The 20,857-nt window shown below is 38.7% G+C and overlaps 1 protein-coding gene across 1 annotated transcript in view; it reads left to right on the top strand.

Moving 5' to 3' along the window:
• The window catches only part of SV2C (synaptic vesicle glycoprotein 2C), an 83,802-nt gene that overhangs the window by 21,080 nt on the left and 41,865 nt on the right, over positions 1-20,857 (top strand). The window contains exons 2-3 of the mRNA XM_066339785.1: positions 5,341-5,521; positions 18,135-18,286. Coding sequence (XP_066195882.1) covers positions 5,341-5,521; positions 18,135-18,286 — 333 coding nt within the window. The remainder of the gene's footprint in view (positions 1-5,340; positions 5,522-18,134; positions 18,287-20,857) is intronic.

Here is a 20,857-nt window from a genome sequence, read left to right as displayed (position 1 = left end):
TCAAGACTTGGAAATGTTTTTTCTTTCTTCAAAGTGTTGTGATTTTTTTTGTGCATCACAAGGAATGTAAATTATTAAAATTAGGATTATTTGCATAGAAATATTTCAAAGTTATCTCTATAAAGAAATAAAAGGCTATCTAATTCCCCTTCTCTATTTCTTGTATTTGAGTGTTGACTGGGAAAGACCAACAATACTTATACAGAAAAGAATGTAATGAATTTCATTGTAAGAATAAAAATTACCTATTTTTTTCCTTTTTGAAATCTGTCTGCTGGCAATGGAGTTATTTGACTATCTTTGTTGCATTTTTTTCCACTGCTGTTGACAAGCCAGCAGCAGATCTGTTGGATGGAATTTCCAAACTGCTTATGAGTAGCAAGCATCCACCTGCAGCATGGTTCAATAACTTTGACCACAGGAGAAATTTTAAAGAAGTTGAAAGAATATGCTGAATTACCTACCGGTCTTTGTCTCTTTAGGACCAGAAAATACATTAGCCTTGTGCATTTACAGGGAAATCTCAGCTAGTGGAATAAAACTTCTGATCAGAATGAAAAAATATCCAATAAATGGCTGCTCCTAAACACCTCTAAACCAGAACAGAATATTGTAATGTCTGCATCCTTCCTGGGCAAAACAAAGTAAACAAATATGTCTTAGTAATTCTGCAAATTCTGGATTTACCCACATTATCATCAGTATTGGAAGTATTAGATGAAAGTCTAAGAACCCAGAAACATCTAGAAAATATCTATTGACAAAAATTATTTTTAGAAGATACTTAAACTGTTGTTCTTATGGAGTTTGTTGCATTAGCAATTGTCCTGTGATGAGCAGCATTGGACCTGTTACCTTGTTCTGAGAGTAGATGCAGCTCTGAGAAATCTGATTTAGTGGAAGATGCCCCTACTCATGGCAGTGTATTGGAATTAAAGGTGGTCTTTAAGGTCCTTTCCAACTCAAACTGCTTTATGTTTCTGACTCTATAATCTTGTTAATATACATTTAACACAATGTGTATATTATTTTAAACATATCTTATTTTAAATTATGTCTTGTAAAGAAACAGCAGGGGAAACTACTTGTATGAAACATGAAAGGAAACAGGGACAATTTAGGGTGTATAAAACCCTGCAGATGTCAGCATTTCAGATGTTATCATCTGTAATTCCAGGAACAGAAATACTGTTGAGTAAACTCTACATTGATATGCATTTAACCAAGCCTAGGCATTTAAATACATTTTTTTCAGCTTCCTTTACTATCCAACTACCTTCTGCAGGGCAGAGACGATTCTTTTGGAGGCCAGAATTTCACAGCAGTTAGAGTCCAGCAGAGATGCTGGAGAATTTCTCCATTCTTGAGACTAATCAAAAGGAGACACATAACAAGGATTTCTAGTATTTTAAGTACTTTTAGCACCTTTGTAATTAATTCCTGCTCTGAAGAAGTTGTAGAAGATGGTAGCAATACACAGTATATAGAAAATCTAACTGGAGAAGTTTAACAAGAAATTAGATGGAAAAAGAATTCTATGTATCAAACTGTTGTGGTTTAGGTTTGCTTATACGAGAGATAGGATTTTGGGAGAAAAAGGCAAAAGCAGGCTCAACTTAGAAGTAAAAACAGAAAGATTTTATTAACATAGAGTAAGAGAAGAAAAGATTTTATTAGCATAGAGTAAGAGAAGAAAATAAGAAAAGGGAAAAAACCAACACAAATTGATTTATAAAACCAAACCTTTCTCTCACTACAAACTGTTCATTTTCTACGAACAATTGTAAAGAGGCAAAACTCAGAACTCCAGGTCAGTACCACTTATAAAACAGTCTTCTATTCTGTCATCAAGAGAGAGAAGTTACTCCTGTGGTTTGGTAACTTTCACACAAAAGCAGCCCACCCAGAGAATCTGCATTTGTGGAACTTCCCCATATCACATAACCTTTTCCATAACTACCTATGGGCCATGGATTTTAAAAATTGAGGTGGTACCATTAAAAATGAGCTGTTTCAAAAAAACCCCAAAAAGATCTTTTTCAACTCAGGGAACAGTGATGGTCTTCTTTCTTCTTCACTGGCAGAGGGCTTCTTCTCATCTCTCTCTGTTCAACCTCTCATGAGGACACAAAAATGTTCATTCAGTTCATCACAGATACCTTTGCTCAAATCTGCAAATCACCTCCCCAGTTTATATTGTCCACGATTCAAAACAATTTCCAGGTACCATAATCCATAGCAGATTTTCAGCCTGGAACCAAGGCAACTCGTCATCTCCACCACTTAAAAGTCACTCTTCCTTTACTAACTTTGAGATCTCCATATTGTCCCTTTACATGTCTCCAATTTGGCCTTTTTCTTTCATCTCCGAGAAGGAGTAGAGTTCTAAAGTTTCAATCTGTGTCAGGAAAGAGTTAAAGCCTGCCCAGGCCTGCAGTAGTTAGGTGATCTCCACTGTGGCACAGCTGCAAATGTTCTAAAGCCAGGCAGGTGAGGGGGAGGCTGATGGATACTCTGTTTCTCCACCCTCTCTCTGAAGGCATGAGCCACTCACAGCTGCTCTTCAAGGCCAGCCTAGAGTTGGGGGAGAGATTCCATCCTCCCCCCGGCCAGGGGTGCTGGCAGCCAGGAGGGCCAGGACATGGTCCTGCCACAACCAGCCCCGATCCCCATCGTGACCCCAGACCTGCGGCTGGCCCTGTGAGACTGCAGCCCGGCGTCCTCTGTGGGCTCTGGAGTGCTGGACACCCTGTGAGACTGCAGCTCCAGAGACCCGGACACCCTGTCAGACTGCAGCTCCAGAGTCCTGGACACCCTGTCAGACTGCAGTTCCAGAGCCCTGGACACCCTGTGAGACTGCAGCTCCAGAGCCCTGGACACCCTGTGAGACTGCAGCTCCAGAGACCCGGACACCCTGTGAGACTGCAGTTCCAGAGACCCGGACACCCTGTGAGACTGCAGCTCCAGAGACCTGGACACCCTGTCAGACTGCAGCTCCAGAGCCCTGGACACCCTGTCAGACTGCAGCTCCAGAGTCCTGGACACCCTGTCAGACTGCAGTTCCAGAGTCCTGGACACCCTGTCAGACTGCAGCTCCAGAGACCCGGACACCCTGTCAGACTGCAGCTCCAGAGACCCGGACACCCTGTCAGACTGCAGCTCCAGAGACCTGGACACCCTGTCAGACTGCAGCTCCAGAGCCCTGGACACCCTGTCAGACTGCAGCTCCAGAGCCCTGGACACCCTGTCAGACTGCAGCTCCAGAGCCCTGGACACTCTGTCAGACTGCAGCTCCAGAGCCCTGGACACCCTGTGAGACTGCAGCTCCAGAGCCCTGGACACCCTGTCAGACTGCAGTTCCAGAGCCCTGGACACCCTGCCGGACTGCAGCTCCAGAGCCCTGGACACCCTGTCAGACTGCAGCTCCAGAGACCTGGACACCCTGTCAGACTGCAGCTCCACAGACGCGGACACCCTGCCGGACTGCAGCCCGGCCTCCTCTGGGACAGTGGCTCTGGAATCCTGGGATTCCTCTGGCCGGCCCCAGACGCTCTGGAAGCAGCCAGGGCCTAAGGTGGGATCTCCTCATTCAGCCCACGGTGTTACGGGGTAGCCAGGAGGGGTTGGAAAAAAGGAAGTCTGGAATCCAGCTTTGGCTTTTATATGAGTATTAGCAAAAGTCACGTTCTGTTTACTGAGAGGTCAGAACTGCGTGTCAGTCCAAAACCTGCCCCCAATAGGTCCCTGTCCCTCACAGAGAATTTTCAGGTCCTAGCAGAGCGATACTGTTTCAACCCGTGACACTCTGGATAGAAGAAAATCACAAGTTCACTCAAAAAATAAATTCTTGTGCATGGTGGGTGTATTGTTCCTGTGTGGCAAGGTTTTCGTAGCAGGATGGCTGCAGGGTTGACTTCTGTGAGAAGCTTCCAGCAGGTTCTCCCATGTCCAACAGAGCCAGTGCCAGGGAGCTGGAGGATGGATCCACTGCTGGCCAAACCAAGCCCATCAGCGATGGCGTTAGCACCTTTGGGAGAATGTGTTTAAGAAGGAAGGAAAAAGAAAACTTCAGCTGGAGAACAGTGCAGTTAGAACCCTGAGGGCAGCCAGGGCCAGGCTGTCCTCAGCCAGCCCACGTGTTATCTGTTCACCAGTCAGGGAAGAAAGTCTCCAACCCAGCCTCAGCTTTTATATGGATATTACCAAAAGTCGCCTTCCGTTTTCTGAATGGTCAGAACTGCACGTGAAATTCAAAACCTGTCCCCCAACAGGGTCCTGTCCTTTCTATAGAATTCCAAGGTTGTAGCAGAGAGATGCTGTTTCAACCCATGACACAAACAAAATACGGTATTAATGGTTCTGTCAAAAACTTGGGAATTATTTTTTCCTTCTGACAGTCTGCTCGATGTGTTGTACATCTTTGTCAAATGTTCCATAGGGTGTTTAAAAAGGAAATTATGTACAATGTGCTAAGATGTGAACAGTCAAAATGTTAAATATTCAGACTTATCTTTCTGTGAGAAAGTACATATGGAAAACACAATTTATGTTAAAAGAAGTCACCTCAATATTATTTTTGCTATGCCATTTTAATAAATGTAGCTAAACTATAATGTATCTCCTCAAAATTATTGGGAGGGGGGAACACGACAAAAAACCCTAAAACAACCAATCAGAAACATTACAGTGCTTTTGCTTTAAAAGGACATTGCCTTTTGAAATAAAAAAATACACTGAATTAGGAGGGAGAAAAACCCAATCAAAATCGGTGTCCTTAAGTTTACAGATGGAAATTGTTCTCAGGTGGAAATTGTTTATTTTATAATCAATAAAAGATTTATTCTTATTCACATATGAATTTATTCATATTAATAATCACATATTACTTCTTGTGATCTCAGTGTTTCATCCCCTGCAGGAACGATCATATTCTAGAGATGTTTAGACAAATTGTATTTGTAACGGAAGTAATAATTTTTTGAAATATTTAACATGAATTCATTTTAATTCTGAAAAAATAGTAGCATTTTCTCCTTCTATTCAGACTTATTTGCCTGCATGTTTATTTCTTTTAGCTAGAGGCACCTTGTTTAATATTTATATTAAGCTTCAGTTTAATATTTATATTAAGTGTGTCTGGTAACACATGACAAAGACAGTAGCAAATCTGTTCTCTCTAGATACTCTGCGCATAAAATTTCTATACAGTGAGGAAGGATAAAATCATCTGTATATTATTCTTTTTGTAAATGCAGAAAGTTATCTGATTTTAGTGTGGTCAGTTGTGGTCAATTATGTAGCTCACAAAACATCTCTTTTTTGTATTTTTGTGTATTACAGGTAGCATAGTGTACCTTGGGATGATGGTGGGGGCATTCTTCTGGGGAGGCTTGGCAGACAAGGTGGGAAGGAGACAATCACTCCTGATATGCATGTCTGTCAATGGATTCTTTGCCTTCCTCTCATCCTTTGTCCAGGGCTATGGCTTCTTCCTCTTCTGTCGCTTGTTTTCTGGATTTGGGTAAGCTCCTCTGGTTTTGCTCATTTTCACATTTCTGTGTGTTAATAAAACTTTTCTGTTTGCAAAAGCTCATTATTAGTGTAGAAATACAGTCTGTGTCAGCAGTGAGAGAATTAAGCAAGGTAAATACTACGTTCCTAAATAACAACCTGAATGGGAAGAATAATTTGGGGGAAAGACACAGACTGAAAACTGTGAGATTAAATTTGTTCTTATATTGGAAGAGATTTGTTTTGTGAACTTGGTCAACTTCACTTTTTTATGCCTCAGCTTCTTTAGATACAGTATCTTGTTCAGCAAAGTAACATTCTCCTCACAGGTGTATACTAAGATTTTGGAAATATTTGTAAAGTTTCTAATGTCTTTTTGTGCTCAATATTGTTTATAATACCATTGCATCAAGATAGTAAAATTTAAACTGGTGTCCTAAACTGTGTCAAATGTTATTGTTCTCTCAGAAAGGATGGTGTTTATGAACCCGTGTTTTCTTTACTTTTCATTTAAATAACTCCTCAGTGCCAAAGTTATAAATTTAAAATTTATGAGCAGAGATGGAGATACATAAGTAAATTACTATGAGAAAGTCTCTAACTTTACTGTACCCTTGGATGAACAAGAGCTCTGTTCTGTAGACTGCTTAGTTTACCACTTCTGGTTATTTATTGATTCAGATTAAGACTCCTAATTACAGCTCCAATTCAGACCACTATCAGTTTTTAGTATGCTGAATGGACAGGATCTGGTGAGAGCACAGCAACTGTGTTGTGAAGTCATGCACATAAACTCCACTGCTTTTATAGTTTGTTGCCTTTCATGAACGTAGCCATGGTTCAGCAATGCAGTTGTGTGATATTTGTGTTTTGAGAAATCCTTTGAACTGTTCTGAAGTAGGCTAGGGCTTGACATGAATACCAAAAAGAAATTACCATAGCACTCAGTAGTTTTGAACTGATTTAAGAAGAGGAATAGAAGGACAATAGGAGAGAGAAAAATGTGAGGAGTCCTCTAGCTAGAAGAATCTCCTCAGTCTGTCACCAGATTGTCAGATTTGACTTTATAAGACAACAAGGGAAAATGGCAATATTCTAATTCCTAAAAACCCCAAATCCCATAGAAAAACTAAATTTAAAAAATCCTGTATCATAAATGACCATCAGCTCCAGGAGCTATGTTATTTCGCTCCAAGGAGATACACTACAGATTATGTTTCATGACACTTCCTCTTTCCTGTGATCCTGTCGAGAAACTTGTATTACTGCTTTGCCTGGGGCAGGTCTGGACCCTTATGCTACAAAGGTTTGCTTCTTGGCAGACAGGTTTGGCTTTAACCTGAATTGTCCCTTTGAGGGGATACAGCAAAATATGCATTTATTATGCCTCATGAGAAACTTGCCTGCACCATTTCCTCCTCACCTGTCCAGGAGCTTTTACAGTAAGAGCCGGTATCTTTCCCTGTGGTACATCAGTGTCCTTGAGTGAGAACCATGTTCTCTTGTGTACCCAGCTTATGATTAATGGTCCTTGAAAGAGCAGGTCCTTCATATCTGTATCCTATACTTTCCTCACTCTGCTCAAAGTCCTCCTAACTCATCTTTGAGAGCAACATGAATAAAGCACAGATAATTTGTCACCATGGACTACATTTTAAATGGACTCTCCAAAACAAAACAAACTCTGAACCAATCAAACAACAGCAACAAGAAAAAAGAGAGCATGAACTGCTCATACCAATTACTGCAGAGAGAAGCTCATGGCTGGCTCATATTCACTGCTTTCTTCAAAGATTGGATTTTTCTCCTGAATAAGCCCCTTCAGATGATATCAGGGTAGCAGTGTAAAAGTCATGAGGTTTCTAAAAGATAATCTGTTTCTTAGACCCTCAAGATGAGGAAAAGCTCACCTTGATGGGTGTTTCCCTTTTTCTGGTCAATGGGCACCTCACCAAATTGCCACAATTTCTCAGATATGGAGGATAGTGGCTTAGAAACTTCGTCTTCCAATTCCATCAGGACCCACCAATGTATCTTACCAGGTCCCATCAGCCCGTGTTCCTCCAGGCTACTTGGTTGTTCTGGAACCTGATCTCCTCCTACAGTGGGATATTGTCATTCTTCCAGCTCCTCTGCCTTGCCTTCTGTGGCTGGTGTGAGTGGAGCCCTTTGTGATGAAGACTAAGGGGAAAAAAAGTTGTTAAGTGCCTCAGCCTTCTCCATATCCAGGTAACCAGGTCTTCGCTTGGGAAAAGGCACACAGTTTCCCTAGTCTTCTTGATGACATTCCACTGTACCTCTGTTTTCAAGGGAGGATGCTTTGTTCCAGTAATTTTGTGTGATTCAAAGACCCCAATTAAGGAATTAGAATGATTTTGAGGAAAGAATTGAATGATATTTTTTAAAGGCAAAATAGTATTGTTACTCAGACTGGAGAGGAGTAGGAGTTTTCTGAAGTGGCAGAGCATTATCTGGACAATTTCTTCTCATTAAAGATCATTGAAGTATTAAGAAGTACTCAAATTATATAAAATCATTTAGTTATATAGAGTTTAAACTGCTCTGTTATCTTTTAGATAATAATAAAATAAGAAAAGGTTAAGAAGCATGAAAAATAAATGTATCTATAATGGACGATTTTATTAAAAAATACTCTAAAATACATTCTTCTCATAATAACTTGCAGTGAAAATATACTTGTAGAAGTAAAATGTTCAGGGAGAAAATTACCCCTTTGACTACTTTTTTTCCCCATTTTTAATCTGAAAATACTCTAAGACTAGTAAAACTTTTGCAGGCAAAAAAAGAAGAGATTTTGAATGCAAACCAGTATAAGCAGCATCAAGATACTGTGGCATAAAGAATAATGAGACATACAAAATTCTGAAAAGTAAACTTAAGCTAGACAAAAGAATGAAGAAATGATGGAAAATCCGCAAAATAATTTCCTTTTCCAAAAAATAATATCAGAACTGTGATTGTTCCATTGATCAATTGAAAATCAAAACTCAAATGGAAATCTTATCCCAAATCCTGATAAAGGTCTAGGAGGGCTTTAGACATGGTTTCCTACAAAGTGAAAAGATCTAGAAAAGAAGCTGTAAGTTGCATTCATCATTAGCCATTGGGGGAAGGTGCAAATGTGTATCATCAAAAAGCAGCTTGTTGTATTTGTCTGAAAATGTCAAAGGAAAGATTCTCTGATACAGGACATGACTCACAGCATAGCTGCTAACTTGAATGAGGGTGGAGCTGTTGTCTGTTCAACACCACCACTGTAAAATATTATTCTCAGCCATGTTATTTTATCCAATTTCTAAAAAATATTAATCCTAACTATTAGTTTAATATTTTTGATACTGATGGGTTTAGATGCAATTTTTTTAAAGTGCAACAACTAAATTTATAATGAAGTGATTAAAACTTCACTACTGATTTGTCTCATCCCAGTATATTTCATTTTGGTTGCTTTGAGATATGCAGAGATTATACAATTTGGGGGAAAAAACCCACACTTATCCAGCCCAAATATTACTTCTAAAATAAATCAAAGTTTTCATATGGTGAAAACTAGCTGAAATAAATATCTTGAAGTGAAGTACGATTTAGAAAATTTTCAGACAAATTCATATATTTGCTCCTGGTAGAAAGTTATTCTTTCTTCTGAGCTAAATTAAAATTACCAAATTATCGTTATTTTAAAAACACATTTAAAACCACAAAAATGTATTTTAAAAGCACATAGTATTTCCAGATTGCAAAGATTCTTTGTATTTGCCAGAATTGCCAATTTGGCCGTATTTCTTCTCCAGGCCCACAGAAATATGAGGAAATAGAGGTTAGAAGTTGTTAACAGATGTAACTAAAAGCTATTATTTTCCCCTGCCTGTTATCCCTTGTGAATAAAAGTCTCTCTCAAGATGTATTAAGGTAACATTTATTTTCCAGACTGCTTTAGACTATATTTCATTAAATCTGAGACTCACCTTCAGATGGTTTTCTTCATCCTTCCTTAGACAATCTCTAAATCTTCTGGTAGTACCCCTTCTACATTATTGGTATCTACCACAGAGTGCTGGTGTCACATTGGTAAAACAAAATTCATAATTGAGATATTTTCTCAAATTCTTCTTGTTTTTATGGCAAACCAAAAGTTAACAAAAATCCCAAACCGTGAATGTAATTTCCCGTAACTTGCAGTTTTGAGGGTTTTCCTGTGTGAGTTCACACATGCTTACTGTTACCAGCAGCTTTGTTTATTATGTCTAGGGGCAAGAAACCCTTAGAATTGTATATCCACCCTTAGAGACTATGACATGAAGGGTATGCAAGCAGTCTAAATACATAACTGCAAAAATATTCCAACAGAGGTGCAGACCATGTGGGAATGAGACAAGATGGTTTGCCTACAAGGAGTTTCTTCAGGAACTTCAGATCTAGACCAACATCCCACTTTCTTTAATTTTATGTCATCAGTATTTAGCATCGTGTTGTATTTATCTTTTACCTTTTCATATCCACTTGTTCCCCCTCTTTTTCATGAAGCATACCTTGTGTTCTCTCACACTCATAAGGTTGTAATCTTCCGCCTCTGATTCCTTCTCAGCATCCAGCTGTGTCCTACCAAGGGCTATCCATGTTTTTACGCTGTGAGCTAATGAATAGCTCTGCAGGTGACTGGCTTCAAAGCTGATAGGCTATGCCAAAAAGAATATACACTTCTCAGTGAAGCCAAGTAAGCGGTTGGCAAGGTCTGAGCTTCACAAATCACTTTGATTCAGTCCTTGCAGCTTCAGATGGGGATAAAGGTTGATGACTCTAAACCTCAGAGAGAAGTGGTCTTCCCTAAACCTCCTCTTCCCTTCCCTAAGACTAGAAGACAGTATTCTTATGAGGAAAGGAAGATTATACAAAAGGGAGAAAAAGACTAGAGAAGGGTAAATAAAGAATGACTATGTAACAGAAAAGAGATTGAAAGCAATATTGAATCATAGAATTATTTAGGTTGGAAAGGATCTTTAAAATCATTGAGGTTAACCATCAACCTAATACTGCCAAGTCTACCAGTAAGCCTTATTCCTAAGCACCTCATCTACACATATTTTAAAACTCTCCAGGGATGGACATTCCACACTTCCCCGAGAAATCTGTTATATTGCTTTGCAAACCTTTCCATGAAAAAAATTTTCCTACTATGCAGTTCCTCTGGCACAGCTTGAGGCTATTTCCTTTCACTCTACTTTTTGTTATTTAGAAAAGGAGAGATCAACCTGTCTATATCCCTTTTCAGGTAGTTGTAGGGAGTGATAAGGGTTTTTGTTTTTGGTTTTTTTTTTTTTCTCCAGCTGAAAGACCCCCAATTTCTTTAGCCATCCCTCTCAGGACTTTTGATCCAAACGTTTTGCCAACTTTGTTGCCTTCTCTGAACATGTTCCAGCATCAAAATGACCTTCCTGTGGTGAGTGAGTGTAGGAAAATAAACACAGGATTTGAGGTGTGGCCTCAGCAGTGCCCAGCACAGGGGGACAATCCCTGCCCTGCTCCTGCTGGCCACACCATTGCTGGTCCAGGCCAGGATGCCATTGGCCTTCTTGGCCCCCTGGGCACAGCCTGGCTCATGTTCAGTCGCTGTCACCAGCACCCCCAGTCCTTTCCAGCCCCTCTGTCCCAGCCTGTGGCCCTGCCTGGGGCTGTTGTGAGCCAAGGGCAGGACCCAGCCCTGGTCCTTGTTGACCCTCACACCACTGGCCTCAGCCCATGATCCAGCCTGCCCAGATCCCTCTGCAGAGCTCTCCTGCCCTCCAGCAGGTCAGCACTCCACCCACACTGGTGTCACCTGCAAACTGCCTGAGGCTGTGTCAATCCCTTTGTCCAGGTCATCCACCCTTGGGTGGATCCTATCCAAGCCCACACACTTGAGCATATCTAAGTGTAGTGGGTCACTGAACATTTTCCTTTGCATTATGTGGGCTTCATTCTGCTTCTGCCCTCTGTCTTACAGATCAGGAGTCTGGTTGCCCTGAGAACAATTGGTCTGACTATTAAAAATTGAGACAAACAACATGCCAACCTATTCTTCATCCTTTGTCACTGAGTTTCCCCCTTCATTTAAAATGGCTGGATAGCCCACCTTTGTTGTTAATATATTTATTGAAACATATTTTTTGCCTTTTATAGCAGTAGATAGATTAAGTTCCAGTTGGGCTTTGGGTCTTCTGATTTTCTCCCTGCATGACCTCATGATATCCCTGTACTCCTGCTGAGAAGCCTGCCTAGTTTTTCATAGATCCTAAACTCTCTTTTTTTTCCTGGACTTTGGCTCTCTGTTCAGTCAGGCTGGTCTTTTTCCCTGCTGGTGCGACTTTCAGCACATGCTGACAGCCTGGTCCTGCACTTCTAGGATTTCTTTCCTGAAGTATGTCCAGTGTTCCTGGGCTCATTTGCCCACCACAACTGCCTCCCAAGGGATTTTCTCAATCAGGCTTCTACACAGGCCCAAGTCTGCCCTCCACAAGTTTAAGGTACATGTTCTTCTCGTCACCCTTCCTCACTTCTCCCACGATGAAATGCTCTGTCATTCTGTGATCACAGCAGCCCAGAGACCCTCCAACCAGTCCTTCTCTGTCCACAAACAACAGTTCCAGTAGGATGCCCTCCCTCGTTGACATCCTGACCACCTGTGTCAGGGCATTATCATCCACATACTCCAGGAACCTCCTGACTGGCTCCTCTCCACTCTGTTGCTTTTTCAGCAGTAGACCATTTTACCTGCCTTTTCTTCCTGGTTGGGTGGTCTGTAGCAGACACTAACCATGGTATTTGTCTTTCAAGTAAAAACTTGAAAAATGAAAAAGAAGAAGAAAATCTGCAAAAGTAAGAACTCAGTAGTAGTGATTTTGTGATTACCAGTACTAGCATATATGAAAGCAATTTATGTGACATATCAGACAAATTCTTTGATATGCTTGAATGTAAATTAAACTTGATTTTTTAAAATAGTGTTGGATAAATATGGGAAATTAATTATTTATTTGTCAATTCAAATTTCATGAAAACTGACTACTGTGGAGTTCAGTAAATTATCATGTGAATCTTTTTTACAAGAACTCTCTTGCTATTAATAGCACACAGGCCACTTGTGTACCTGCAAGAAAACTTTCTTATTATTCATAGTCCAAAGAAACACTTATATTTAAAAATGGGCACAATGATAAGTAAAGCTTAGTCTTTAGTGTGATGCAGTTTCCTACAGCTCTATCCAGCAGTTCCCAGGGAAGAAGTCGATCTGTTTGCTCACCCTACTTTGTCAGTCTACTGACAGTTCTGAAAGGAAAACGACAGAGGTAGTTTTCAATGAGACTTGTGATAAAGAGTGATGGGCTGTTTCTAAATCTCTGAATCTGTGTTTTGAGCTCTATCCCTTTTTAACAAATAGCAAATAACAAGGTGACAACTTGAAAATGCTGTCTCACACAGGCACTATCTATTTTTAGTCTGGATGTTGTTCAAGTTTGAAAGAGAAGACAAGGTATTTCAGAAGAGCACCATCCTATCTTGTATATTTAGTATTCATAAGTGCTTTTTGTCCTAATTATCTCTATTCCTTGTATGCTTTTGCATTCCAAGCCCCTTTGGCTAGTGAATCTGGAAATAAACAATAGCTTCTATCTGAAGCCAGAGGTTTCTGAATGCCTCACAGACTTATTTTCATCCCAGCTGTCACACTGTGCAGTTGCCAAATTCTGTTGTGACAAATCACAGCTCTGAAGGTAGATTAGCAGACATTTATCATCTTTGTTTGTAACAAAGAAAATGCAAATGTATCTAAGCTTATTGTTTGTTTTATTGAATCCCACTCTCCTGAGGTGCATCACTTAAATCTCCTTTTGGTTTCACCTTTCTCACAATTTCACAGAACAAACAAGAACTGAGAGTGTAAATAAATACATAAATATGCATTCTTTCTTGCTCTCCCTACTTTTGATGGGGTTTACTATATAAGATGAAGAACAATTGAAAATATCAATATTTATAATTATTTTGATTGACATTTATGCTGTTCTCCCACATACAAACAATACGTGCAGTAGCAAAAGGTTCCTGTTTCTTCAGTGTTGTTTTTGCATACATTTCTACATATTAAAAAAACAAACAAACAAACAAAAAAACCCCGAGGCTGAAAGCATACATCCTTTTATTTCACATGAAAAGTCTTATCCTTATTGAGTGAGAGCACTTATTTCATGATCTTGGGCCAAGCTCAATGAAGTTTTGCCTCGTGTTGGTATTAGATTGTGTATCATTACAGAATGTTTTATTCAGGAGACAGATATCATCATCCCAGAGGTTTAGGTTAGTGGGGTTTTTAATAGTTTTTAAAAAATGTTCAGACTCCACAAAATTTATCTGTGAAGATATAAAAAAAGTACTTAGTTTTTGTACATACTAACAAGATACATAATTTTGTGACCTGTGAAAAAGGAGTGCATGGATTTCTCTCTGCTATCTGCAGGTAACATGTTTATATCCACTGCTTTGGTTAGGATAACTGAAGAGTTAACAGAAATGAATAACAGATGGGATATAAAAACTTCAGCTTGTTTGAAAAATTTGTGTTTAGGAAAGTTAAACTCCTTCCCATTTTTAGAATTAATGTTCTCCTCAAGTCAACACAGTTTTCATAGGCTTTTCATCTGCACAGGCAGACATAAGAGAAGACTATAGTTTCATGTATCGAATTATTTTCTACAAGTGGTGATGAGCCATATAATTTACTAGTACAGTAACAGCAAACAGCCCGCTGTATCATACCAATTAATAGCAAGAAGCAGGCTTAACGCTGTATCCTTGGGGAAAATAGCATTTGTATTTCCCTTAAAACAAAAGATGAAGTCTTCCTACTGAAAAATTAGTAGCAGCTCTGCTTTTAATTTTACTTGAAATTCACTCCTGTGCATGCCACCGTACATTTCACAAAATGTTGGTGGGCAACAAAGATGCACTTGCTTTCAAACTTACAATACAAAAATGTTTGAAATCGCATAGTGTTCCTTCCATGTAAGTATGGAAGGCTCACCTGGAGGCATTGAATTATTAAGGGCTTATCTGAGTGCAAGTGAAGATGGGATCTATCTTTTTTTTTTTCTTTAACTGTAAATATTATAGTCTTTCTTGCCACTGTTGCGTGGTTTGGTGGTGGTGTTTTTAAATATGAACTTTTGATAAGCTAATTCATAAATAGCAGTAGCAGCTGAAAGATCTGAAAAATCCTCAGTAGAGACTGATGGAAAAAGCTGGAGATACTCTGATCTTTTCCTGCCCAAGTCTTTGAGAGGTAGTTTATGCTTCTGCTAGCAGTGTTCAGTATACCAAATATCATATTAGTTCTATAACAGAAAATGACAGTAGTACCAAGCACAAGTAAAAATTTCTGCAAGTGAGGAAGAAATTTCTTTGCCCCTTGGAAGATGAGGTTCTCTTCTAAGGAGCAAAGAAAGACCCTTCTCAAACTCCATTCAGTTTTTAATGTGATTTCTCATTGTTGTTTGGTGTGATAATAGTCGTAGCTGTTCCTACTCTACCTTACTGCTGTCCCTTGTCCTGGATTTAGGAGAAAGTTTTAGGGAATGGAGACATGGCCACTGCCACTTTGAGATTGCCCAGCATTAAGAGCAAAAAAATAGTCTTCTGCAGGAGGATGCTTCCTTACCATCTCTCTCCTTGCTCCTCTGGTTTTGCTGTTGATTAACCTGTCTAAGATTTTCATAATAATTTTATAGTCTTTGCAGTAGCTTTGTGATACAGGAAGAGCTTCATAGGTGCCAGTATCCTAAAATATTGTAGCAGTATCAGTCTGCACTTACATGAGGCCAGAGGGAAGAGTTAAACCAGCTGAGAAGCAAGTTTTCTATTCACAGGTTTAAGGTGTAAAAAAGCGCACAACACACTTTACTACACCATGGCTGTGAAACAAAGACCTACAGCTCTACATAGCAGCAGTTTTCTGTATGGTAGAAGTATACCCTGCATCTCCGCTTTAAATTCTTGGCAGGTTATTTCCACTGTTCAATGAATACAAACATAGTATCAGGACTTTAAATTGTTTCTTAGTCTACTGATGTACTCACTGGAACTGCCAATTAAAAATTAAACTAATCTGTTGAAACAGAAAAATTGTGAGTTTTCAAACTGGTTATTTTTTCCTGCTTATTTGCATATCCTAAATAAACATTTTCGTTTTCTGGGTCCAGAATTCCTTTTACATGTATAAAATGTCTGTCTGTTAGAAAAGTTGCCCTATTGATTTAGTGAGTATAGACAGGGCTTCTTCTGTAGTTTTGGAGAACTTTTAGGATGTATGTCAACCAACCTGAATCAGTTTTAGCTGCTAAAGCAGCATCTGCTTCTCATCATCCATGATAGAGTTGGTTCATGCTGACAGGTTAGAGATGCCTTTTTTGCTACTTTTGATCAGCTTCTCTTCATTTTGTGACATTAAGATAAAGTAGGTTTTTTCATCTTGAAACATCCGTCCAAAGGATGCCATAAGCAACCTATTAAATTAGGTCTTCTTGAAACTGACCCCCTATAATTCATCATCAGCACTTTCGAGCTTTGTCAGGAAAGATGACGGTCTTGTTTCTGGTTCTACTAGTAAATTTTTAACCTTGGAGAAGAGATTCTAATTAGAACCATGAGTACTTGGAATATTGTGGGAGTGCAATTCAAAGCTGTCTCTGCACCCTAGAAGGTTTACATCATAGCTGTAATCCATTTATATTTTGGGAACTGGAAAGCCCTGAATCCATAAAAGCACTGAGACAGCAGGGTTTCCCCATCACAGGAAAATGAGTTGTGGTTCTACCTTTGGCCATACCCTCTCAATTTTTCCTCAGCCCAGGCTTCCACAGAAAACTCCAAGGACAAGGTCTCTGTGTTTCCTCTAACAGGGCAGTTTCCTAAAGAAGGCTTTCAGTATTTCCACCCATGAGAAGAAATGGGATACAGCACTTGTTAGCTGTGAATGTAACAAGAATCTCTAGAGGTGTAAATGTTTGTGTCACCAGTAGAGCCTTTAACAGTTAGCAGGTTCAACTATGCAAAAGATTCATTGTAAAGCTAAATATTGACCAGCAGTATTTCAGAGAAGACAAGGTTTCAGGATGTCCTAACTAGACCCTCAGTACCTGAAGGGATCCTGTAAGAAAAATGGAGGGAGACTTTTTACAATAGCATGTAGTGTTAGAACAAGGGGGAATGGCTTCAAACTGGAAAAGGGCAGGTTTAGGTTAGATATTAAGAAGAAATTCTTTCCTGTGAAGCTGGTGAGGCACTGGAACAGGTTGCTGAGGAATGTGGTGCCATCCATAGCAACGTTCAAGTCCAGGATGGATGGAGCTGTGAGAAATCTGGTCTAGTGAAGGTGTCCCTGCCCATATGAAGGGGTTTGAATCAGATGATCTTTCAGGTCCCTTCCAACTAAAGCATTCTATGGTTCTGTAAAGAGCTGTATAAAGGAAACGAGGAAACAGCAGTCCACTGTACAAGCCTAACAGCTCAATCCAATACTTATTCACAGTACATGAAGATATATTAAAATAAACTGTGTGGCTGTGACACTGAATTTTCTTAGTGGTGAAATACCATTTCTGTATTCACGTTTCCCTTATTAATATCTGTTTAAAACTGTTTTGAGGTTTGCTGTTTCCTTCCAGCTTGGTAGCTCACAGATGACATTATAAATAGGCATTTATCTATAAATTCATTTAAAAATTCAAACCATGTCATGTTTTCAAGTCATGTTTTTCAATCTGAAGGTATTTTCTTCATTGAAAAAAATAAAGTCTGCAGGCAATTGTCTTGATGTAGAACAGACAGCTTGTGTACACAATGAGCAGGTAAAGATAGTAAAAAATTACTTGGAAACTGGTACCAGAAATAATACCTACTTTGAGCTACTTTAATTGTTGTAAAACCAAGCTGAATCTTCTGCTCTTTTTTTTTCTGGTCCAAATGACCTTCAGACAATGTTTATTTTGCCATGAGAAAAAAATAATATTATATGAATGCATATGCTTTTCATAAAAAAATTAAGTAAAAAAGCCAGCATGGGCTTAGGTATTTATGTAGTACAGCTGAGTAGAATATGTTTTGAATTGCGTGTAAAAAAACTCATTGACAGTTAGTTACTTCTTGGTTACCTAAATCGTGGGAGGTAAGATTTAGAGAAATATCCATTACTCTTTGGGAAAATGATTAATATTTTCCCATTCAAAGCAATGTATTTTGACATTTGTCAGTAGACTGCCATGATTTTGTCATGGTTAAAGTCAGGACTTTGTGCTGGTTTCTGTTCCAGTGACTGACACATTGACAATTCTCTTGAAACACTGAATGCAATAAATAGTACATGTAATTTTCAAGGAAATATTTAACAAAAATTGCATCCAAGCTGATGAAAGTTTTCTCTAGCGTTCCCGAATACATGGTGCAATTTGAGGAAAAAACACTTGCCAGAGAAGCTGCTTGTATTTGAGGCTTTTGGTGACTGCTGATATGGGCTTGTTCAAACTTTATCTGGCTGTTTCTCTTTTGCTTAATCCATGATCTGTATCTCCTTTTAGGATTGGTGGAGCTATGCCAACAGTCTTCTCCTATTTTTCGGAAGTGCTTGCTCGGGAGAAACGAGGAGAACACCTGAGCTGGCTCTGTATGTTTTGGATGATTGGTGGCATCTACGCCTCTGCAATGGCTTGGGCAATAATTCCTCATTATGGTAAGAAAAAGCCATAGAAGAAAGAAAAATCTCTTCGTGATTTGAAGGTCTTCTAGTAAGAAAGTAAAGATCTTGAAGTATAGCTTTAAGAAGGGTCTTCATGTCTGTTCTCAAACTACTGACCTAACTGATAAAAATAAATTGATTCTTTTTGGAGGATATAGTGGGACTAGGTCGTATGTCAAATAAGAAATAATTTATTACAAGATACGAAACTGTGCCAATATCCATATTTAGTCAGATTCTTTAAATTGCTGAAAGCCTGTACACATGAAAATATAATTGGTGTTATTGTAAAATCTGGAGAAAATAGACAATGTGGAGGTTTGCATCAGAGAACTTTTAAATTGCTGGAATATCAAATTAACAGTCCTTCTGACACAGTGATAGATTGTGAAGTAAACATTCTTGAGAAGAAGAGTAAAAATGTTCTTAATGTTTGCAGTGCTGAAATCTTAAATTGGTCTCAAAATAAAGCCGTACTGAATGTTTCTTAGCAGATATTTTTAGCAGTGGAAAAACAGATAAATGGAACACAGTATATTTAAATGCTGTAGGGGCGTATGGGGGGAATGGCTGAAGTTATACTCACGTGAAATATAAAGTACTTTTTCAAAGAGTTCTTTAATTGCCCTGACATAGTTAAAAATAATATGGAGGTACAGATTCAATTCTTTGTCTCCTGGGCTTGTCTTTTAGAAGACTTAAGTGCTCACAGCTCTCCAGAGTTGGTGAGACTGTTCAGGGGTTCTTAAAAATCAGCTTCTCAAGCAGATCTCTCTGGCAGGCCTCAAGTGAAGTAGAGCAGCACTGTGAGTTAGCTGGCATCCAAAGCAGCTTTCTTTAGCCAAGCAATGAGGCTTTTCAAACCTGTATTGGGAAGGTTTGCCCAAAGTCATGGGAACATTTAGCAGATGATAATGTCCAGAAATAAATTATAATAATGCAGACTAATCAAATACTCACACTGTTGCATTAAAATTAATTTTAGGGTTCAGTACACTCAACCTCAATCTGTATTTTCAGCCTTGCCTTTTGACTTTGAATTGCTGGAAACAAAGAGAGGAATTTCTGCTGAGAAGGCACAATATGGAATTTTTTTCCCCCAAGTAGTAAATTGCTCTGGATACCAAGTACTTTTTTGCTTTCATATGGACTTTTATTTTTTTATCTCTCTGTGGAAAATGCAAACATTATGATAGACTGATTTATATGGGTTGTCTAATTCCATGTAGATCTTATAAATAACTTTATACCCTTTACAGAGGTGCTTTTAGAACATCATATGTCAGTATATTTTAATATAGTAGACTTATATCAAAACAGTGTCACTGCAGGGAAAACATTTCTCCTTTCTTTAGCAGTGGAAGAGTATCAGCAACAAAAAGGAGTGCTGCAGTCATCTTTTTGTTGTTGTTGTTCTTGGTTTTGTTGTTGCTTTTTCCACCTGCAGAAATGTTTGTTAATAAACATAAGACAAAAGAAAGTAACAAACAATTTCAAAACATAGTATGCTTTAGTAGTAGACCTAAAAATCACTACTTGCAGTTCATTAAGGTAAGTTATAATGGTCAAAAAGTCCAAAAAATAAACAGAATAATTTTTCACAGTAAAAGAAGTAATCATGCATAATTTTGGCAAAATTAAACAGAACGTATTTATAGTTTCTGTTGAGATGTTAAAACTGTCTTTTAAATCAGACTTTTTAGTTATGGTTGAAATTTAAAACCTAGTCTTAGTTCCTACTACTAAAGTAAAGTCTCTCCAGTTCAGGCAAACTATTTTCTTGTCATAATTCTGTGCCAAGCTCCCAGACATTGGCAAGGGCTCCCAGGACAAACCCTGCTCCAGCATTTGAGGATTGTGGTCACATCTTGCTGTCACCTCCTAGAAACATTCCAGGTCAGGCAAATCCCCATGCAGGGGTCTACACCATTTATATAACCTGTGTTTACAAGGAGGGTCTTATGGTATTTTCTCTTTTACAATTTCTAAATGATTTCTACATAGAACTATTTTGCCAGAATTTAAGCAGAGATAGAGACTTTCCTCCAAATCACTTCTCATCATTTGAATCTCATCAAATCACATCTTCACTGACCAGGAAGCAAAACATAATTATAAATAACCCGCCTGCTTTTAAACCACATTTATATTTGTGCATGGGTATTTCTGTGTTCTCTGCTTCTCACTTGAGGAGTTGAAAGTGTTTGTTTTTCTCAGCTGGACTCAGAAGTTACTCATATCAGTGAATGAAGCTCCATCCATAAAAAAAGCAATAAACTGTCATTGAGCATAGAGGAATTATCCATATATGAATAGAAAGATATCAGGTCAACACAGTAGAATAATTTTGAATATTATTTTCTTCCCTCACTTACCAATGTATTAATTTCATTTGTACTGCTTCTTATACAAGTCACTTTTAAAAAGTCCTAGATTCAGAAGCACACATTATCTAGGACAAGGCAGACAGTGAAGCTACATATGTATATTTTCCTTTAGAACATTTAGCTATATCTTTCAGGGAGAAAATGAAGATTACTCTCTGTATGTAACAGTTTATCTCTG

Source organism: Sylvia atricapilla, chromosome Z (assembly GCF_009819655.1).
Source record: "Sylvia atricapilla isolate bSylAtr1 chromosome Z, bSylAtr1.pri, whole genome shotgun sequence".
Classification (NCBI taxonomy): Eukaryota; Metazoa; Chordata; class Aves; order Passeriformes; family Sylviidae; genus Sylvia; species Sylvia atricapilla.
Note: the sequence above shows the minus strand (reverse complement) of the source record. Positions and strands in the feature narration are given on the sequence as shown.